This window comes from Cricetulus griseus, chromosome 7 (genome assembly GCF_003668045.3).
Source record: "Cricetulus griseus strain 17A/GY chromosome 7, alternate assembly CriGri-PICRH-1.0, whole genome shotgun sequence".
Lineage (NCBI taxonomy): Eukaryota > Metazoa > Chordata > Mammalia > Rodentia > Cricetidae > Cricetulus > Cricetulus griseus.
The window spans coordinates 106931051-106953364 of NC_048600.1; the positions used below are offsets into that span (position 1 = coordinate 106931051).

Sequence of the window (22314 nt, forward strand, 5' to 3'; positions counted from 1 at the left end):
TTTGATTTGGATTAGGGTTTCTCTATGTGCCCTGGTTGTCCTAGAAGTCTAGCTGTAGATTAGGCTGGTCTGGAACTCAGAGATCCGACTGCCTTTATCTCCCAAATGCTGGAGTTAAAGGCATGCTCCATCACCTGGTAATTTCAACAATTTAACATCAAAATAATACTGCTTCATGTGGGCCTCTTCTCACTATATTTTATATCTCCACTATAATTTTTTTGATACAAGGTCTCATTATGTAACTCATGTTGGCCTTCAATTCCCTAGTGTTGGGTTTATATATGAGCCTATGAGGGCCATTTTCATTCAGACCACAACAACCACCATACCTGGATCCATATAGTTCATCAGTTTCTATGTTTTCCCAGTTGTCTTATAATTGTGATTGTATGTAGTTTTGTGTTTCAGTTCAAATCCAAAGACAGTGATCCATATAATTACACCTTTTTTTTTTTTAAGTTTCTTTAATGTGTAGTAGTTGTCTCCCCTTTTTACGTGTGTGTGTGTGTGTGGGGGGGTCAGAGGTTGGTGTCCCAGTGTCTTCCTCTTCATTCTCCACCTTTGTTTGTTTGTTGATAGCACCAGAGCTTAGGGCTTAATTTTTTTTTGTTTCATGTGCATTGGTGTTTTGCCTGTATATATGTCTGTATGAGGGTGTCTGGGTCCCTTGGAACTGGAGTTACAGACAGTGTGGGTGCTGGGAATTGAACCCATATCCTCTGGAAGAACAGCCAGTGCTCTTAACTGCTGAGCCAACTCTACAGCCCGAAGCAAAAACATTCTTTACAATTCTCCTGTATGAAAACAGACATACAAAACAAACAAACAAAAACCCAAACTAGGCACTATCTGTAGGGGGAAAGGCTTTATATATCATTTGAAGTCATAAAAATTCTGATGTGTCTTTCGAGGAGTCTCTCACTGAATCTGAAGCTCACTGGTTTGTCTAAACTGTCTGACCAGTGAGTGAGCTCTGAGTATCTGCTTGTCTTGTGAACACTGCGTTTGGTGTTCTTGTGAGTTCTGGGCATCTAAACTCAGGTCCTCAGGCTTATGCAAGGAGTACTTTGGCCCACTACCTCCCCAGACCCAACATTACCTTTTCAGTTTTCTGAGATGGGGTTTAATATCCTGAGATTGCTGGTGTGGAACCAACTAAAAATGGATAATGATTATATAATAGAAATAAATTCTTCCCCCTACCCTACAGAATAAGTAAGGATGTTTTTCTTAGAGGATGTCTGGCAGCAAGTAAGCCTGTTATTTGGTGGTGCTTGTTTTTAGACAATTGCTATAGTCAAAGTACTATTTAAAGGGCTCTCCAACCTTTGTTGGCCTCCTGTATCTTACTCCAGAGAACAGCAATCTCTGAGGATTTTTTCTTTTTAAACTTTGGGAGTTTGCCTTTTCAAAGAATTCATTTGTTTTTCTATAGAACAGCAGGCAAAACAGACTCTATAAGCCATCTGGACACGGAGGCATTTTGCTTCATCACAAAGCTGATTTTTAGATCCTGACATAAGTTGGTATTGTCCACTACTTTTTTTTTTTTTTTTTTTTTTTAAAGTCTAGTTGCTCCCAGGAGACTTCTGTCTGAAGTTACATCAATATTGTTTCTGGCCTGGTAGCTGTCAAGATGGAAAAGATTGTCAGAGAAGATGTATTTATTTTACATATTGAAAATCCCCATCCACAGGCTTTAATTGTCTGCCTGCCTTGCTTAAAAGAGTGTGTGAGAGAGGCCGAGGCAGAGAGGAATAGGTAGAGGATTTGTGCTATAGTATATTGGAGGTGTTCAACAAACTGTGTTGTCCTGGCGTAGATAGCCAGAATTCCCAGCGGTAAAGTCAGTTAGTAACTAGAAAAACTGTTTCCTTCTTACCATGACTTTATCAATTCTCTAACTTCACCATGATTGCTCTGATGCTAGTAGTTAATGTGTATTTCAGGGTGACCAATTTTATAAAATCATGCCATTGGAAAGATGATAAGTCGTACTAAATCAGTTATGAACATCCTAAAACATAAGCATCTATTTAGAGTTGTTTCTTCTTTAAAATGTCTCTTGCTGCCAGGCCTGGTGGCATAAAACAACAACAACAGCAACAAAAACCTGAATTAGGATGATGCTTCTAAAATCCTATTTATTTTGCACAAAATGCTTTTATATACAAATTTTAAGAACCACAGGGCTAGTGAGCTAGATGGCTTATCACTTGCTGCAATAAGCCTTACAACTTGAATTTGATCTCTGTAATCTAGGAAAAGGTAGAGGAAAGAATTGATTCCACAAAGTTCTCTGGCCTCTGCATTCTATAGCATGTGAGCTGACTCTTCAGTGTATAGCATGCACACACACACGCACACATAGGTACACACCAATAATTATAACATCACATGCACATACACGCACATGTCTACACACCAATAATTATAATAATGATAACAACAACAATAATAGTATTTTTTTAAGCAGGTGGTATTTTTCCTAATAATTGGCCAGTGTCACAGAAAGGACTTTGAGCAGTCTGGGTCATCTCTCCTTAGGGAAATGGAGTCAATTAGCATGAAATTAGCATGAAACAGGGAGAGAAATTTTCTCACAGGAAGACATTGTGTGTAAACAGAAAATTGTTTGTTTGTTTTTCTGTAGTGATTTGAAAAGCTTGGGTTGGGTGTGGTAGCTTGTGTTTAAAGTCCTGGCACTTGCAAGGCTGAAGCAATAGAACTGCCCCAAGTTTGAGGCCAGTAGTTCTATATCACCAAAGGCTACATAGTAAGATCTTGCCTTAAACAAACAAACAAACAAACAAACTACAAAATAAGAAAAGAAAAAAGTTTAAGAATAAATAAAGTCAGTAAAGGATTTAAAAATGACACTTTATACTGTGTGGTGGTGGTGCACACCTTTAATCCCATCACTCAGGAGGCAGAGGCAGGTGGATCTCTGAGTTTGAGGCCAGCCTGGTCTCCACAGCCAGTTCCAGGACAGCCAAGGCTACACAGTAAAATCCTGTATCAAAACAAAACAAAACAAAAAAGCATTTTAAAACTAATTAATGTTTTATTGTTGTGCTAGTTATAGTAACAAGATTTGGAACCAGTCAATAGATGAAAAGATGAAGAAAATGTGTGTGTGTGTGTGTGTGTGTGTGTGTGTGTGTGTGTGTGTGTGTGTGCACATATATATATGTAGTTTTATTCAGCCATAAAGAAAAATGAAATTATGTCATTTGCAGGAAATTGTATGAAACTAAAGATCATGTTAAGTGAAATAAGCCAGAGTGATAGAAACAAGCATCTCAAGTTTTCTCTCATTTGTGAAGTCTGGATTTGAATGTGAATGTGCATGTATGTAGCTGATCTATGAGATGAAAATATAAGGGGGACTGTGAGGGAAAAGGAAGAGATTTAGAGGGAGAGGGGATGGGGAAACCAGGGAAGGCAATGGGAGGAAGAAACGTACTTCGTTGTCTCTCCAGCAGAGTGTGGACTTGGTGGTGTAAGCACTCACATGGCCTGAGAGCAGAAGGGGTACTCAAAGGAAGGAGCTAGTGGGGGAGGAGGGTGTATTTAGTGAAACTTAATTTTTCTCTTTTCAGTTTTGTGGTTCTTTGGGTTTTTGTTTTGTTTTTGGTTGATCCTGTTGAAAGTGCTCTACCATTGAGCTATATTCCTCAGCTAGTAAATCATAAGGTTTCTCTTTGTAATTTAGAACATTATGTGTAAATTTCAGTTTCTACTCTACAACTTTTGTTATTGATTTGTTTAACAAACACTTTAGAACCTGCTGTATGCTGTTACTACCTTTCCCATCAGCATTATATCAGTATATGCAACAGTGTCTTTATTGAACCTACATTGTGGTAAGGGTGGGCACATAAGGTAAATTACTAAAATATTTCAAATGGGGCTTGGGAATACTTGCTTTGAAGAAGAGTAAGGAGGGGAGATAGGAAGATGAGGAAGGTCTCACTAAGAAGGTGATATCTGAACAAAGGCATGAAAGTGAGCAAGCCATTGGTTATCTGGGAAGAATTCCAAGTAGTGGGAAATAAGTGCAGAGGCTTACTTCCTAAGCTTCGGAATAGTATGATCACTCACAGGAGCTTGATATCAAACAAGTAGGAGGATGGTGGGAAAAGGTTGTGTGGGTTCCAAGAGGCCCATTGTAAGGGTTCTGGTAGATAATTTAAACTATCGGGTCTTGAGTAGAAGAGAGAATCTGACTTTCTTTGAAAGGACCCTCCACACTATTCTGCATTGTAGAGGATCGGGGTGAAAGTGAAGAGACCATTCAGGGGGTGCATGTTAGAGCAATAATTCATATAGTAGAGTATGGTGGCACAGATCAGGCTTGTAATGGAGATAATGAAAAGGGGTCCGATATGAGATAGATTTGCTGATAGATCTGATAAGAGCTATTAAGCAAAGAGAAGTGTCAAAGCTGATTCTAAAGTTTTAGGCATGAATATAGTCACTTAATGAACCAGAGACCAAGAGAGGATCAGGTAGGTTTCAACAGGTGTTTATTAGAATCTAAATGATGTTGCCCAGTAAATAGGTTGTAGACATATGATAGAAATTTAGAAGCTGTCAGCATACAGTTATCATTTAAAGCAATGAAAATAGATGAGCTCTGGTTGGAGAGATGGCTCAGCTTGAGAGCACACTGGCTGCTCTTCCAGAGATTCTGAGTTCAGTTCCCAGCAACCCCATGGTGGTGCATGACCATCCATGATGAGATCTGGTGCCCTATTCTGGCCTGCAGGCAACACGCAGGCAGAGCATGACACACTCATGGATGGATGGATGGATGGATGGATGGATGGATGGATGGATGGGTAGATAGGTAGATAGATAGGTAGATATATAGTAGGTGAACTCACCAAAGAAAACAGTAAACCAGGAGGGGCAGGGAGATGGCTAACTAGTAAAGAGCTTGCTGCACAAGTATAAGGAGCTTGAATCTCAGAAGCCCACATAAAACCCATATAGATAGTGCAGGTTGGTAATACTAATGCTCCTATAGTGAGATGTGTTCACACACAAGAGAATTCCTCCAGGCTTATGGGCCTGCTAGCCTGTCACCAAACAGTAGTGAACAACAACAACAAAAAACATTGTCCTGAACCAATGCCTGAAACTGTCCTCTGACTTCCATAGGTGCACCTGCCTACACACACACACACACACACACACACACACACACACACACACACACACACACACACACCACACACCCCTACAGGGTGAACCAGTAGGAAGTCAGTTGCCTGCTTAGGAGGGAGACTGAGGCAGGAGGATTGTGAGCTTTAGGCCAACGTAGCAACATAGTAAGGTCAAAAAATGATTTATAGAGCTATTAAGATAGCTCAATGAACAAAGGCATTGTTTCTCAACAATGCAAGCTGGAGACCTGCTTCCATCCCTAAAACCTATCTAAAGTGGAAGGAGAGAACAGACTCCACAATATTGTTCTCCAACATGCATGCAGTGACACAAGTGCATGAACTTATATGAGTAAGTTTTCAAAATTATAACAAAGGTGGGTGGGTGGTGGTGGCGCACGCCTTTAATCTCAACACTCAGGAGGCAGAGGCAGAAGGATCTATGTGAGTTCAAGGCCAGCCTGGTCTACAAAGTGAATTGCAGAACAGACTCCAAAAGCTACAAAGAAACCCTGTCTGAAATAATGTATGTATGTATGTATGTATGTATGTATGTATGTATGTATATGTCAAAGAAACAAAAATGGGACAGAAAAATGTGTTCAAGGATGGAGCATTTCAGTGTGAAGGAATTGAGAAGTAACCAGTAAAGAGTACCAAGAAAGAGCAACCAGAATATAGAAGGCAAACAAGGAAAGCCAAACAGAAAGAAGAAACCAGTTGTCACCTGCTGCTGATGTAACAGTTAAGATAGAGACTGAGATTTAATGATTTCATTTAACCAATCTTTTCTTAAATTATATTTGGTTGGTAGTATTTTTTCTAGTAGGGGTTCTTTTTTTAATTTAAACCTACATCATTAGATAAGCCCACAAAATTACTTATTGCTGATCTCATTTAATTGATTAACTAATTTTGCATGCTGGAAATAGAACTCCTACCTCCTATATGTTAGGCAAGCACAATACCATTGAGCTACACTCCAACCCCAATGTCTCTTGTTAAATAATCACTTAGCAAATATGAATTATTGTTATTCTTTTTTATCTTCTGTACATACTATGGATTAAAGATTTGTTTTCAAACAATGAATATGCAAGAATACTAAAAGATTTAGTTGTAGTGGGATATATGAATTTCCATTGGGATGTCTATTATATGAAATGATAATACTTTACTAAATAAATTGTTGTGTTCCCAATGTCATGATTTTGAGATCTCTTAGATACTACTACTTTATACACACACACACACACACACACACACACACACACACACACACACACACACACACACGTATAATTTTTAAAAAAATTGTTGTGTGATGGCTTACATGCACAGGTCAAAGGAAAAATTTCAGGAGTTGGTTTTCTCCTTCTACCATGTGGGTCCCAGGAATCAAATTTAAGTCATCAGGCTTGGTGATAGATGCCTTTATTGAGCCATATTGCCAGCTCTTGTTTGTTGTTGTTTTTGTGTTGGGATTTGTGCATGCATGGATGTCTGTGTACCACATGTGCACCCATTGCCTTTGGAGGACAGAATTGAGTATCAGATCTCTTGCAACTGAAGTTACCGAAGGGTGTGAGCTGCCATGTGGGTGGTAGAACTAAAGAACTGTGGTTCTCTGAAGAACAGCCAGTGCTGTTAACCTTGAACCATCTCTCTAGGTCTTGAAAAATACAAAATAGACTTCAATTCAATACTGAAAATGTATATTGTTCTTCTTTATTAGAAATTCATTGAATTTGAAGACTCTCAAGAACAGGAAAAAAAGGATTTACAGACCCGAGTGGAATCTCTAGAATCTCAAACAAGACAGCTTGAACTTAAAGCAAAAAACTATGCTGACCAGAGTAAGTAAAATGCTTTTCTCCTCATAAGTACTCATTAGAGAGTGGACTCCCATACGGTGAGTGACTCACCCTGACATTTGACAAGGGCTCCAAATATGTGCTTGGAATTGTCAGAATCAAGTGTGAGATCTGGGTGCTGGGATTAATTCATTTTTGTTTCCATTTCACATGGCACCAATATATGTAGAAAAGGCTGAGTCAGAGATACCTGCTAGACTTACTTCTTCTTCAGTTGTGCTGACTGCCTGTTTGTAGGTAGCATTCTGCTGTCTGTTATGCAGATACCATATGTGGAGCAGTTTTGCTGATGTTGATGAAGTACACATAGTTCCATTGTTTCTTTGCTTTGAAATTGAAATAATTTAAAAAGTCAAAAACAGCATGAAATTGCACTAGAAATTAATCTGAGGGATTGAAGAGATGGCTCAGCAATTAAGAGCACTTGCTGCTCTTGCCAGAGTTGGGATCCCAGCATGCACATGGTAGTTTTACAACCATTTCTAATTCCAATTCCAAAGGATCTGATGCCCTCTTCTGACCTACAAGGATACCAAGCCTGCACAGGGTACACATATATGCATGCAAACAGGCAAACTCTCATACACAAAAAAATAAATCTACAAAAATTTTAAGTGTTTTTTAAAAAAACGAGACAGTGGCAGTGGCGCACACCTTTAGTCCCAGAGCTTGGGGTAAGAAACAGGCGGGTCTCTGTGAGGTTGAGGTCAGCCTGATCTACCGAGCCACCCTGTTTCAAAAACAAACAAACAAAAAGAATCTGAAAAATGTCTGTTACCCTAAATTACTTTTACTTATGCAACAAAAAGGAATAAAAGAGCCGGGCGTTGGTGGTGCACGCCTTTAATTCCAGCACTTGGGAGGCAGAGGCAGGTGGGATCTCTGTGACTTCGAGGCCAGCCTGGTCTACAGAGTTAGTTCCAGGGCATCCAGGAACTATACAGAGAAATCCTGTCTTGAAAAACAAACAAACAAAACCCAAAAAATAAAAAAAGAATTGCTTGTCTAAAATCCTTTTAAACATCAAATGATCTGTCTCTGTTGTAAGAAATTAGAGCAAAAGTTGTTTTATACTTAAAATTGCTCTAAACTAAAAATCATTATTTTTATGTGTGTATATGAGTTCCTTGATATATGTATATGCACCACCGTCATGCCTGGTACCTGAGGGATGGTGTCAGATTAACTGCCAACCTGGGTCCTCTGCAAGGACAGCAAATGTTCTTAACTTCTGAACTGTCTTTCCAGCCTCTGAAATCAAAAGTTTTATTTGATGATTTGTCTCACACTGAGAGGTGATACTGTGGCTTTTTCACAAAAAAAAAAGAGGTGTTCATGTGGTATGTTTCCCTCTTCCTCCCCTTTAGGTACATTAGCCTTTTTATCACTAAAAACAACAACAACAACAACAAAAAACTTTTCTCCTCCCTAATGAAGATGAACAAAGTATACTTTGTCTTTTGTTTTTTTTTGAGACAGGGTTTCTCTGTGTAATGGCCTTGGCTGTCCTGGAACTTGCTTTATAGACCATGCTGGCCTCAAGATCCATCTGCCAGTCTCTACCTTAAACATACGTCCTAAATGTTCAATATAGGAGAATGTTTTGAGTATCTCAGACTTTGATCTTTAATTTGTCCTAGGTTTGTTTTCTAGCTTGGTGAATCACACTAGGCATTTTGGAATTAACATGTACTATGGAGTCCATTCTCATTTCTTTCTTCAGAAGCACTCATTATCATGTTTGCATTTTAATTCCAAGATTTTTAAGAATTAAGTGTTTTAATAAAATTACACTTTATAGAAGGAAGGAAGAATTTCTTTACAAATATTAAAAATAGGTTTGAGCTTAATCTGGATCAAAAATTTGTTTTGTTTCTTGCTTTGAGACACAGTCTCACTATTGTAGCCTTAGCTGGTCTGAACTATTCAACTATTGGGATCTATTCTCTCCTTCCATCCCCTCTCAAGTGCTGTGATTACAGGTGTATGCCATTGCCACCATACTCAACATTTGAACATTAGCTTCACTTCCTGAATGCTGGAACTATAGGTGTGTACCACTAACTACTGCTGATTTTTTGTTAGTTAGTTTGTTTGTTTGTTTGTATCTGTGCCTATTGCTGCCACCCCTGGGTTATATAACAAAAAAAGCTGATGAAGCCAGGAGAGCAAGCTAGTAAGCAGCATTTTTCCATGACTTCTGCTTGGAGGTTCTGCCCCCCAACTTCCCTTCATGATGACTTGTAATTTGGCTGAGTAATTCAAATAAATCACTTCTTTCACAAGTTGCTTTTGTCATGGTGTTTTATCATAGCAATAAAAAGCAAACTTGTACCAGAATTATGAGGTAGTGCTGTGACAGACTTGACTGTTGTTTTGGGGAGGATCCTGAAGGAGTTTGGAACATTGGGCTAGAAAACCATTGAGTGTTCAAGCTTAAAGACTTATGGGAATTTGGAAAATATGAATGCTTAGAGCAATGCAGGCAGTAGAGACTTTGTGATATTTTAGGGAAAGTTTGAGAGTACCACAAATTTTCTATTAAGAGCTGCTTGTGTGATATATTTGAATTGAGAATCTGTGGTTTTGCTGGGTGGTGGTGGCACATGTGTTTAATCCCAGCACTCGGGAGGCAGAGACAGGTGGATCTCTGTGAGTTTGAGGCCAGCTAGGTCCAGGACAGCCAGGACTACACAGAGAAACCCTGTCTTGAAAAACAAACAAAGAATCTGATTTCTGATTAGCTGGGGCTGAAGAGTCAGCAGTGACTAACAAGAGACTAGCCCACTGAACAACACCTTTGCTTCACAGGCATAATTGAAATTGTCTGCAGCAATAGAAACTGCTGTGACTAACGAGAAATCAGCATCATTGAGGAGAAGTCTTCTGGGAAGTAGTTCCTTATAATGAGCACACAGAAGCTTCGATCCATAGGGGCAAGGCTGCATGTGAAGTTGACAGCTGAACTAGTTCATGTGTAAGAGTCTCCCACATAGTACTGATTTTGAAGGCATAAAGGGATGGATCATGGGGAGAAGCTGAGGCTTGACCCCTGTGTGGTATTGTTGGAGTCTCTGAAGAAAGGCCACAAGAAGCCCTTGATGAAGGGACAGCCTCAGTTACAGTGAAAACCTCAGGATTGAAGGAGGTAATAGAGAGAGACTGAGGCTTGGCACTATGTGGCAGGGCTGGAGTCTCTGAAAGTAGTCCAGGAGAGGCCACTGGTGAAGGTGTGCAGCTGTAGTAGAGACACCAGCATATTGTAGATGCCAGGACAATGGACTGCCACTAAAGGACAATGGCAGGTGTAGGACGGAGCCAGCTTGAGCCTTCCAGACAACAAGCTGTGTACTGAGGATAGCAAAGCCAGAGTCGTGATCTTCCCGAACCTTTGGAGCCAGGAAGATTGTGAGTGAATCCCAGATGCCAGTCATGGAGTTACAGATTTTAATTTATACTGCTGAATCTTGATTTTGCTTTTATTTGATTGTGATTGTTGCCTGGTTCTTCCCTCTTGGAATAGGAAACATGTAACTTATTTTTGATTTTACAGGGGTCCACAGTTGAGAGGCTTTGAACTTAAGAGACATTGTATATTTTAGTCTGAACTTTTAAAGACTGGGACTTTGAAAGTTATACTATGTTTTATATTTGTGATATTAGTATGAGATCATAGTGATAAAAAAGGAAAAGTTATGATTTAATAGTGATATATGTGGCAAGTTGACTATGGGTCAAATGTGCTGGCCAGCTTCTAGAGTCATCTGGGAAGAGGAAACCTCAAGTGAGAAAAACACCACCATCAAACTGGCCTGTAGGCCAGTCTATAGGGCATTTTGTTGATTAATGATTGGTATGGGCAGTGCCACCCCTGGGCAGGTTGTTCTGGGTTGTATAAGAAAGAAGGCTGAGTGAATCTGGAGAGCAAGTCAGTAATCAGCATTCCTCCATGGTCTCTGCTTCAGTTCCTGATTCATGGTCCTACCCAGACTTCCCTTTGTAATAGACTGTGATTGAGATGACTAAACCAAATAAACCTTTCCAATTTGCTTTTGGTCATGGTGTTTATCGAAGCAATAAAAAGCAATCTGTCTGTCCTCCATTCCCTTTGATCTTTTTGTTCTTTTGGCACAGGGTCTTATGTATAGTCCAGGTTGACTGACTAGGAATAGGCTGAAACCAAGGGAGGACACTGAACTCTTCATTCTCCTGCTTCTCCTTCTGGAGGGCTGGAGTCACAGCCCTGTTTGCCACCACCTCAGTTTATGTGGTTCTGGGGCCTGTTGCATGATAGACTAGTGTTGTACCAACAGAGCTATTTCCAGCTCCCAGTTGTGACCCCCCTCCCCCTCACACTCCCCCATACCCGACGGAGTTTCTCTGTGTAACAGCCCTGGCAGACCTGGAACTTCTTTTAAGACCAGGCTGGCCTCAAACTCAGAGATCCTCCTGCCCTGGCTTCCTGAGTGCTGGTAGGTGTGCACTACCATGCCTGGCCAGTTTTTCCTTTTCAAAAATATTTTGAGTCTTTTTTTTTTGTGGGGGAGCTTTATTAACTTTATCTCCCCCAAATTCCTCATACTACTTTTCAAAGCACCTCTTTTTTTTTTTCTCCCTAGACAGGGTTTCTCTGTGTAACTTTTGGAGGCTCTCCTGGAACTCCAGGTTGGCCTCCAATTCAGAGATCCGCCTGCTTTCCAAGTGCTGGGATTAAAGACGTGCATCACCACCTGTTTTTTTTTTATTTCATTTTTTTTTGTTTTTGTTACACATGCCTCTGTGTTACACACACCCACTACCTTGGGTGTCATCCTTAGAAATTCTATCCTTTTCCTTTGCGGCAGGGTTATTGATTTGGAGCTCACCAATTAGACTAAACTGACTGGCCAGAGAGTCCCAAGGATCTGCCTGTCTTTGCCCCACCCAGTGCTGGAATTATAAGTATATCTTCATGCCCACCATTTTCACCTGAGTTCTGTGAGTTGAACTCGGGTATTCAAGTTTGCAAGGCAAACATTTTACAAATTGAGCTGTCTCCCCAGCTTTTACTTAGCTCCTTAAATAAAAAAAAAAAAGAATATTTGTGTGTGTCAGTGCCTGTGAGTGATATGTATATTTGTTGCACGTGTGGACATGAGGAAGACAATTTTGTGGAGTCAGTTCTCTTTCCACTAGAGTGCTGGATATCAGACTCAGGTTGTCAGGTGTGTGTGACAAGTACTTTACCAGCTGAGTCATTTTACTGACTCGGCACCTTAATTGAAAAACATTATTTTACTTAAAGTGTGTGTGTGTGTGTGTGTGTGTGTGTGTGTGTGTGTGTGTGTGTGTGTTTATGCCCATGTGCCATGGCATGCATGTGGAAGTCAGTGATAACTTTTGGGATTTGGTGCTGTCCTTCTATCATGTGGGCCCCAGGAACCGAACTCAAGTCATCAGTCTTGGCAGTGCATATCTTTATCGCTGAGCTATCTCTCTAGCTCCAAGCCCCTTATTTTAAAAGATGGGATGGCAAGAAGTAATTATCACTATCATTGGTGCCTTATACTCTTGGGAATCCAGGCCTGGGAGTAAGAGCTTTTTAAAAGATGAAAATAGATTGCTGTAGACTGTCATACTATTTTATTTATTTACACAGGTCTTGAGATATAGGTAATGCTGACATCAAACTCTCCATCCTCCAGCCTCAGTCTCCTGAATGCTGATATTAGAGGTGTGCAGTACCACATTGGCTTCAATTTCTAAGTTTTTGTCTGTACAGTGAAAAGTCTCTAATTATAAATTTCTGAGTGTGTCAGTTCTGCTTGATGTGTTCCAAGGCATGTATTCTTTTAAAGTAGTCATTAGAAGTTCAGGTTCTGCTCTGAAGGGCATTTCCTATTTTAGAAGGGGAAATTTTGGTTACAGTTCTTTTTTCAACATGAAAACAAGAAATAAGTAAAGAAACAGGAACTGAATTAAACAGTATTCACAGGTTTTTTTTTTTTTAAATCACGGTTATTTGGCTAGAAGGGGTGTGTGTGTGCCACAGTGCATATGTGGTGGTAATCAGAGGCACACTTGTGAAATTGGTTCTCCCCATCTATCTTGTGGGTCCTAGTAATTGAAATGGGGACCATCAGCTTGGCAGCAGTTGTCTCTATTAGTTGAGCCATGTCAACAGCCCCTCTTTACATCTTTTGATAGTGTGGATTTTATCAGATAGTGATATGACTGAACTACATTAAGAAGCTGAGTTTATTAAAAATTTTGTCCCAATTTTGTGGTAATGTTTGAGTTTGGAGATTTCTGGTTGTTCCCAAACTTCGAACTAACTTGAAATAGCTTTGATTTATCCAACATAAGCATTTTTTTAAAAAGATTTTATTTATTTATTTTGTATACAACATTCTGTTTCCATGTCTATCTGCACACCAGAAGAGGGCACCAGATCTCATAACAGATGGTTGTGAGCCACCATGTGGTTGCTGGGAATTGAACTCAGGACCTCTGGAAGAACAGTCAGTGCTCTTAACCTCTGAGCCATCTCTCCAGCCCCCAACATAAGCATTTTTCAAAATGCTTTTCCAAGAGTAACAGTGATACTCCTGCTAATTAACATTTCATGATTCTTCAAGAAGAATCTGAAAATATATATGGTATGTAAGAGATATGGAAATTGGAGAAGTCCAATTTGGAATTTTACAGCTAATCAACTTTGCCATTCATAGTGTGATAGTAATTTTTTTTAAAGTCAGAAAATACCTTCTACACTCATTGTTTCTGTCTTGACTATTCTAATCTTATAAGCTACATATTGAATGAGTCAAGTAAATACAGACATTTAAGCACAGTCAAGTATGAACTACAAACTACAGTATGTCTAGCATTCCATGGTGGTTATGGTCTGGTTGTGGTACAGAAGAATGAGGCTCTTGGGTTCAAAGAAATCATGCTGTTGAGGAGGTGGGGAAAGAAGTTTAGAGTTATGACCTTCTAGTTATTCTATTTGTTTTTACAACACTCAGCTTTGTACCTTAAGTATTTTTCATTGCATGGTTTTTATTTATTATATATCTACACATTATATACTTATGTATACATATACTTATCTTAATTTTAATCTGTTTTTGAACAAACAGCACACCTGGTGGTTAGAGGTCAACTTTGTTAAATGGGTTCTTTCTCCTTGTGCCTTTACATGAGTTCTGAGGATCTTAACTTAGGTTGCTCGGCTAACAAAGCAAATGTCTTTACCCCTGATATATTTTGGCAGCCCTAATCAAATTTTAAAGTGGTCTTTCTTTGTTTCTTTCTTTCTTTTTCTTTCTTTCTTTCTTTCTTTCTTTCTTTCTTTCTTTCTTTCTTCCTTTTCCTTTTCCTTTTCCTTTTCCTTTTCCTTTTTTTGAGGGGGAGTGAGGCAGGATTTCTCAGTGTTACAACAGCTCTGGCTATCCTGGAACTGCTTTGTAGACCAGGCTAACCTTGAACTCACAGAGATCCACCTGCCTCTCTCTCCCCAGTGCTGGGATCAAAGGCGAGTGCCACCAGTTTAAAAGTTTCTTTTTTAATTACATTTATTTAGCATGTGTGTGTTCATGTGCACATACATATGTGCCACATCATACTTGTGGAGGTCACAGAAAACTTGGAAGAGTTACTTGTTAACTTCTTCCTTTCACCTTGTGGGCCCCAGGGACTGAACTCAAGTTATCAGGCTGGTGAAGCAAGTGCCTTTACTCACCAAGCCATCTTACTTGGCCTCCTAGTCAGTTTTTTTAAATGTCTCAATACTTTGAACTCCTAGAAGATATGCCATCTTGGGCTCTGTGAAACCCTGTTTTAAGTAAGAAAAGGAAGGAAGGAAGGAAAGAAGGAAGGAAGGAAGAAGAGAGGAAGGGAAGGAAGGAAGGAAGGAAGGAAGGAAGGAAGGAAGGAAGGAAGGAAGGAAATACAAAAATCAAGGTAAAAGGTAAATGTGAGCCAGGTAGGAATTGTAATTCACTGGTTGGGGATCTGTCCACTGGTTGGACAGATCTTTTTTTTCCTCCCTTAATAAAATGAAGCATATTGTAGTAAATACTGTTTCACTCTATAGGTTTCCCCTCTTGTCATAATTTTCTTAGAATATTAATATATTAAATATATTAAATATATTAAATGAAGCTGGTCCAGGAATATGAGCATTTGTAGTACTTCATAGTAGTGGTATGCTGTTATAGATTCTGATTTGGGACCTTAGTTAACAACATATTGGCACTCAGGCTGCTTGCTCTGGGACTGACTGCCCGCCTCAGCTCCTGAGTTTAGATCACTTTCTCTAAGATAGTGTTAATTGCTGTTTGTGATGACGATGTAGATGGTAATGATTTTTTTTTAAGATTTTATTTATTTATTTATTATGTATACAACATTCTGCTCCCATGTATATCTGCACACCAGGAGTGGGCACCAGATCTCATAACGGATAGTTGTGAGCCACCATGTGGTTGCTGGGAATTGAACGCAGGACCTCTGGAAGAGCAGTCATTAGAGGGTGGCCTTGAACTAATAGAGATCTGTCTTTATCTCCTGAATCCTGAGATTAAAGGTGTGTGCCACCACCTCCTGACCTCTATAGCTTGTGGCTAACTTTGTTTTCTGAATCCTCAAGCAAGCTTTAATAAGTCATAAATAATATATCACCACAATATTCATTTGCCTTTTCAATTTGATGAAGATCCCAGTCTAGTAAGATGCTTCAAGCCTTCAACTTTGTTATTGGAAGGAAAATAATTATTTCTTTGTCATAACCATAGCCACTCTATTAGTTGGAGACTCTGTAAAAGTACTATGGTCGTTAACACACTGTGTGTTTTAAAAGAATACATGGCTCCAAGCAGACCTTCCAAGCAATATCTGTTAATGAGGTAATTGATAGTTGAGAATTTTCACACTTCAGAAGTTTCTAGGTCTGTTTTCATGCCTGTGTTAATATTGGAGGGAGCTAAATCTTCAGGCTGATGAAATCTTTGTCAGTTCCTTTTCTGTGCTTTGCAGTAAATTTTAATATTCTAAATAGACGGCAGGGACACTGCTGGGTAGTAGAATGCCTGCTTAATGTAAGACCCTAGCTAGCTTAAATTTCCAGCACTTCAGGAAAAAGAAATCTGAAAATGCTGAATAATACTGCAATAAGTCATCTTACCTATTCTAGTTTCATCTTGTCAATAGAAGAATCTCTTCTACATAATTTTTAGAGTGATAAAGTTAGATAACTGATGATTTGTGGTTTTGTTGAAAGAAAGCATGTGCTTTTTAAAAAGGTAACTTTAGAAGTTTCAGATTTATGTTTCCTAAGTAAAAAAAAAAAAAAAAAAAGAACTTGGAATTACTTGTGCAGAAGATTCTATTTGTTTATTATGTTTACAGTCTTCTGCCTGCATGTCAGCAGAGGGCACCAGATCTCACTCAAGGTGGCTGTGAGCCACCATGTGGTTGCTGGGAATTGAACTCAGGACCTCTGGAAGAACAGTCAGTGTTCTTTACCGCTGAGCCATCTCTCCAGACCGCAGAAGATTGTTTTTAACTCATTTTAATTTGAGTCTAGTTTTTTTTTTTTTTTTTTTTTGGTTTTTTCGAGACAGGATTTCTCTGTGTACTTTGGAGCCTATCCTGGCACTTGCTCTGGAGACCAGGCTGGCCTCAAACTCACAGAGATCTGCCTGCCTCTGCCTCCCAAGTGCTGGGATTAAAGGCGAGCGCCACCAACACCCGGCTGAGTCTAGTTCTTTTAGATTTGGAAATCTGTATTTCCTAAACTTTATTTGAGGGCTTTTTTTTTTTTTAAATGGCTGTATACAAAAGGCTAAGCAGAAAATGAAGACAATAGAATTTATGCAAATGGTAGTTGTCATGACTTCTGCATTATGGTAACGCTGTCTTCTGCTCTGGCTCGTGTTTAATTTGGGCTCTTCCACTTTTATAGCCAGTATTTTCCATTAAGAACATTAAAGATGTGATTTATAACTAATACATAGGACTAACAGTATTAAGCATTTATTTATGGATAAAGATGAAAGAATTTCTGCTTATTTAACTTAGAGAACAGGAAAATGGATTAATTGATTTATTTTTCCTCTAACATATAAAGGGATGAATGGCTAAGGCATGTACCAAGCTGTCTTTCTATAATTTCAGAAGATTAAATTTAAGGAAGTCATTTTGTTGGTTTTGGTACATTATGAGGAAGTATTCTGTGATCATGTGGACAATAACACAGGTATATGTGCTGAGGTAAAGCATGGCCCCTCTTTATTTAGAGACTAGGTTGGAGAGAAGCCAGATTTCTGTTGTGGAATGGGAGACATCTTGAAGGCAGTGACATAGATTGTTAGATGAGATGTCCTTAACATTGAAGGTTTCTGAAGTTACCACATTTCTGTTTTAAGAATCATTGATTCATGAAAATTTAAAAATATAGTTGAACATTTTGTTTTTGATTAATGACAAGTAACATCTTTCTGAAAATCTTTTGACAGAGGTGGTGAAGGCCTTGGTCAAGGACAGGTTTCTATCACTGTTTTGATGTGTTGTCTGAGATTGTTTGCTCTTGGTTCTTGTTTACTTTTTGGGCTTTTGATGCTGGTCTAGTAACAATTGGACTATCTGCCTTCGTGAACAGTAAGAACTAATGATTCCTATTGAGAAGGCAAATAATAGTCGGATGTGGCATTCTAGCGGGTCTGTTTCTCTTTCTTCCCCCCATAGGCCTATCAGCAGTCTGATGGGGCAGAAGACAACAGAGATGGAAGGTGTTCCAAACTTGGCAAAGGCCACCAATCTGAGGAGGTAAGCTCTGATTCTGAGCCGGCAGAGCAGGTGGCTCTTCCTGCCTTAATCATATGCTCATGCTCTTTGGAAAGCCGGATAGAGAGAGCATTCAAAATGAGCTGAAGTATCTCCATCCGCTTTTATTAGAGGGGAAGTTTTAGATTATTTTTTTAATGTTCTATTTCTTGTTCTTCCCCCTTTCCCTTTTAGACCCCATGATTTTATTTTGTTTTTCTTCCCAGAAAATTAGTAGTTAAAAACTGTCAGAATGCTTATCATAAATAGATTCTTGCTTATTTCCATAGAATGCTAGGTTGTACATAACTAGTCTTGATGAGTGTAATAATCGTAAGAGTTTAAGGTTTTTCCTGAGCTCTTTTTAAATTCTGGATTCAGTCACTAACAAGAAATGATCTCTTATTATATCTAAGATGTAATGCAGCATAGGTGTTGGCTAATTTTATGGTACTTGAGGCTGTGGGGGATGTGTACAGCTCTTGCCCTGGTGGGGTTTTCCTTCCTACTTTCCTTTTTCTTCTTCCCCTCTTTTCCCTTCCCTTTGCTTGTTCCTTAGTGGCACTCAGGGCTCTCAAGATGGCTTTCCCTGTATTAAAAGGTATTTTCGGAAGTGGCTATACCATTTACTGTTACTCAGGCCTTGAGTAATCTGTTTACTGGATATGTTGTTGTATGGAGTTATTGTGTGTTCAGAAAAGAGTGAGTGCTTCTGAAGTTGTATTATTAATCTTGGTACATTGTATTATCTGAGCATATGTATATGGTATATAATTAATGTATTTATATGGTTTGTAGTATATGTGCCTAAAAAGATAGCATTGGTATTTATATCATAGTACAGGTAAAGAAAACACAAAACACAGAGAATCATCTACCATTTCTGTCTAGATACTTTTTTGTAGGCATTAGGAAGGAGAAAAGAACTGCCAGAGGTTATCCCAGTAACAAAGACATAACTACTCTTCAAGCATGGCTGTATGATCTAGAATAGCTTTTATGAGGACTTTATGTTTAAAAACTAAAGCACATTTTAAACTTAACTTTGGTGCTGTAGCATGCAAGCTATGAAAATTATATAGCTACAGAAGGTATAATAATGTTTCAGTCTGATGGACTGCATTATCACAGAAGTCCTATGAAGTTTTATCACCTTGTGACTCACCAAGTTTGTGTGAGTACACTGCATGTTTGCACAGTGATGAAACTGGATAGTGAGGCATTTCTGAGAGTGTATCTCTATTGTTAAGATACATGCTATATAATGACTTGTTATTTCTTGTTCGTATACAATTTTAAAAGTTAAATGCTTCTGATAACATCTTACAAGTTGGAAGACTAGAGCAGAAATGGAGGATTGGATATGGACAGTTTATAATGGGTTAGGCACAGGGACGGAACACATAACTAAGAGTAGGGGTATGCAATAGGAAACTACTTTGGTTTATAAAGGGGGCCTTTGCCTCAGCCTAGCAGCTTTTGTTAGGTGGTGATTTTGGTCAAATGTTGAGCCTAGGGAGTGAATATATTTCAAGTTTAGCAATTATCTGTGTATTCTTCCTACTGTGGGTTACTTGGTGAAGAGAAGACAATTTTTTTCATTTGTTTTTTTGAGGCAGAATCAAACTTAACCCAGGGAGGCCTTGAACTGGATATGTAACTGAGGATAGCCTTGAACCTCCTGATTCTCCTACCTTTGTCTCCCAAGTACCATCATGTCCAACCTAGTTGAAAGTGTGTTAAAATACATTTTTAATTAAGAAAATGAACTTTTGAGCTTAACTGACCCTTGACTATTATGAAAATAACTGATAAAAATAAACTATATAGGGGCTGGAGAGATGGCTCAGTGGTTAAGAGTACTGCCTGCTCTTCCAAAGGTCCTGAGTTCAATTCCCAGCAACCACATGGTGGCTCACAACCATCTGTAATGAAATCTGGTGTCCTTCTCTGACATACATGCAGGCAGAACACTGTGCACATAATAAATAAATAAATAAATAAATAAATAAATCTTTAAAAAATAAACTGTATATTAGCAATCTGTATAATGGATATAATTCAGCCGCAAAGAAAGCAATTTGAAAATATGATATATACTGTATGGTCTTGACTACATGATATTCTGGAAAAGAAAAACCTATAAAGAGCCTGGTGGTGGCAGCGCCTTTAATCCTAGCACTTTGAGGCCAGCCTTGTCTACAGAGCAAGTTCCAGGACAGCCAGGACTGTTACGCAGAGAAACCCTATCTCAAAAAACCAAAAAACAAACAAACAAACAAACTATGAAGATAACACAAAGATCAGAGACAGTGTGCCACTCTTACCTAGGGATGATGATAGTGGGAAAGTTGTGTTGGGGCTCAATTTTATATCTGTTTTATAAAAAGTCCACTGAAACACTGGATGCAGTAGTACACTCCTATAATTTGGTCCTCAAGATACTAAGGAGAATTACTATGAATTTTGAGGCCAGCCTGGGCTATACTGTGGGTAAGACCCTGCCTCAAAAACAAAGAAACAAAAGACAACATAAAAAACAACAACAACAACAACAACAACAAAAAACCAACTAACACACATGCTGACATCCAGGCCAGCCAAGACTACAACATAGTAAGATCCTGTCTCCAAACAAAGAAAACTTAACACATAAGGGACAAGTGGTCTGTGTTCTGTAACTCCTATTTATTTATCTTGTGTGTGTTTGTCTATCTAATCTATTCATTCCATCCATCCATCCATCCATCCATCCATCCACCTACCTACCCTGTGGTCATTTGTCTCTTTGCTATGGAGACCAGACTGATTTCAAACTGTTTTGCTTCACTTTTCTTTTGTTTTTGTTTTTTAATGTGTGCTGATGTTTTGCCTACATGTATGTCTTTTTGAGACGGTCAGGTCCCCTAGTATGGAAGTTACACACAGTTCATGTTACACCCTTCATGTGGGTGCTGGGAGTTGAACCTGGATCCTCTGGAAGAGCAGTTAGTGAGTGCTCTTAACCACTGAGCTATCTCTAGCCCCTGCCTCACTTTTCTAAGAGTTGGGGTTACAGGTATCAAACCTAGCTTCATATGTTGTTTTAGGTAAAAATAAGAAAATGGTGCCATGTGGAAATAAATGAAGCAGAAAATAATTCTAATGGCTAGAAAGCTGTGAATGGGGGCTGGAGGAATTATGGGTAGAGATAATCTGAAATGTTTAAGAAAAACAAAACAATTGATCTTTAAGGAATAATTGTGGATAAACTTAAGTCAATCCTAATGATGATCAATATTAATTCATATAAATATTGGAAACATACAGAAATTAGTCCTATATTGGGGTTGTAATGTCTAGTTCCCAACACTCTTACAAAAATGGTACATTTCAGTAAAGCATGCCAGCCAAAGTTGATTAGTGAGCTAATATAAAATCAGTCAGGACCTGTTTCTGTAAGCTATAGGCTCTGTAACTTGGCTAAGTCTTAGGAAATATTATGCATATCTAAGCAATCCTAAGGTATATTTAATCATAGTTGTGTTTTAGTTTATTAAAGCTACTAAAATAAAAAACAAGTGTAAATATTATTTGTCACAATCTGGAAGCTGGGGGGGGGGTGGTCAAGATCAAGCTATAACAGGTTGCTTTTTTATTTTTTTCTTCCCTGAAGCCCTTCTCCTTGGCTTGCAGGTAGTCTTGTTTTTTTCTACATGCCCACATGACCATTGCTGTGTGTATATATAGAAAGAGCTCTAGTGTCTCTGTCTTAGAAGGTACTAGTCCTGCCTGTTAATTATGCTCCTGAAGATTATTGCCAAACACAGATGCATTAGTTAGGACCTCCATCTGTGTTTTGGAGATGAAGGTACAATTTAGTTCTTAACAAGACATCAGTGTTCCCCATAGGGTTTGGTAATGAAGGGTGGTATGACTTGACACATTAGATCCTGAAAAGTCTTGTGGACTGTTGTAAGAGTGTTTCCTCATTGAAGATTTTTGTTGTTGGATTTATTTATTTATTTATTTATTTATTTATTTATTTATTTATTTTGGTTTTGGTTGTTTATTTGTTTATTTTTGTTTTGTTTTGTGACAGGGTTTCTCTGTTTAATAGCCCTGGCTGTCCTGGAACTCACTCTGTAGCCCAGGCTGGCCTTGAACTAACAGAGGTCGGCCTGTCTCTGCCTCCCGAGTGCTGGGATTATAAAGGCATGTGCCACCACTACCTGGCTCATTGAAGAATTTTAAGCATGGTGTTCTACCCAAACTACTATTTTGAGAATATAGAACAAAAGCTGAGTAGAGACACTAATCAGGAGATAATTGTAATAGTACAAGTGTTTGATGGTATGCTAGACTAATGGCAGAGATGGAAAAAAATAGTCAGATTCTAGATTTTTGTTGGTTTTGAGACAGGATCTTACCATGTAATTCTTACTGCCCTGGAACTCACTATGTAGACCAGGCTGGCCTTT

At 38.8% G+C, this 22314-nt stretch overlaps 1 protein-coding gene across 5 annotated transcripts in view; it reads left to right on the forward strand.

The window, feature by feature from the left end:
- Spag9 (sperm associated antigen 9) overlaps positions 1 to 22314 on the forward strand; it is a 127182-nt gene that overhangs the window by 14655 nt on the left and 90213 nt on the right. For 4 of the 5 annotated variants that reach the window (XM_027424322.2, XM_027424323.1, XM_027424324.1 and 1 more), the window contains exon 2: positions 6910 to 7030. In XM_027424322.2, coding sequence (XP_027280123.1) covers positions 6910 to 7030 — 121 coding nt within the window. Of the gene's footprint in view, positions 1 to 6909; positions 7031 to 17838; positions 17858 to 22314 lie in introns of those variants that run through there. The other variant, XM_035448078.1, reaches the window with a different exon arrangement.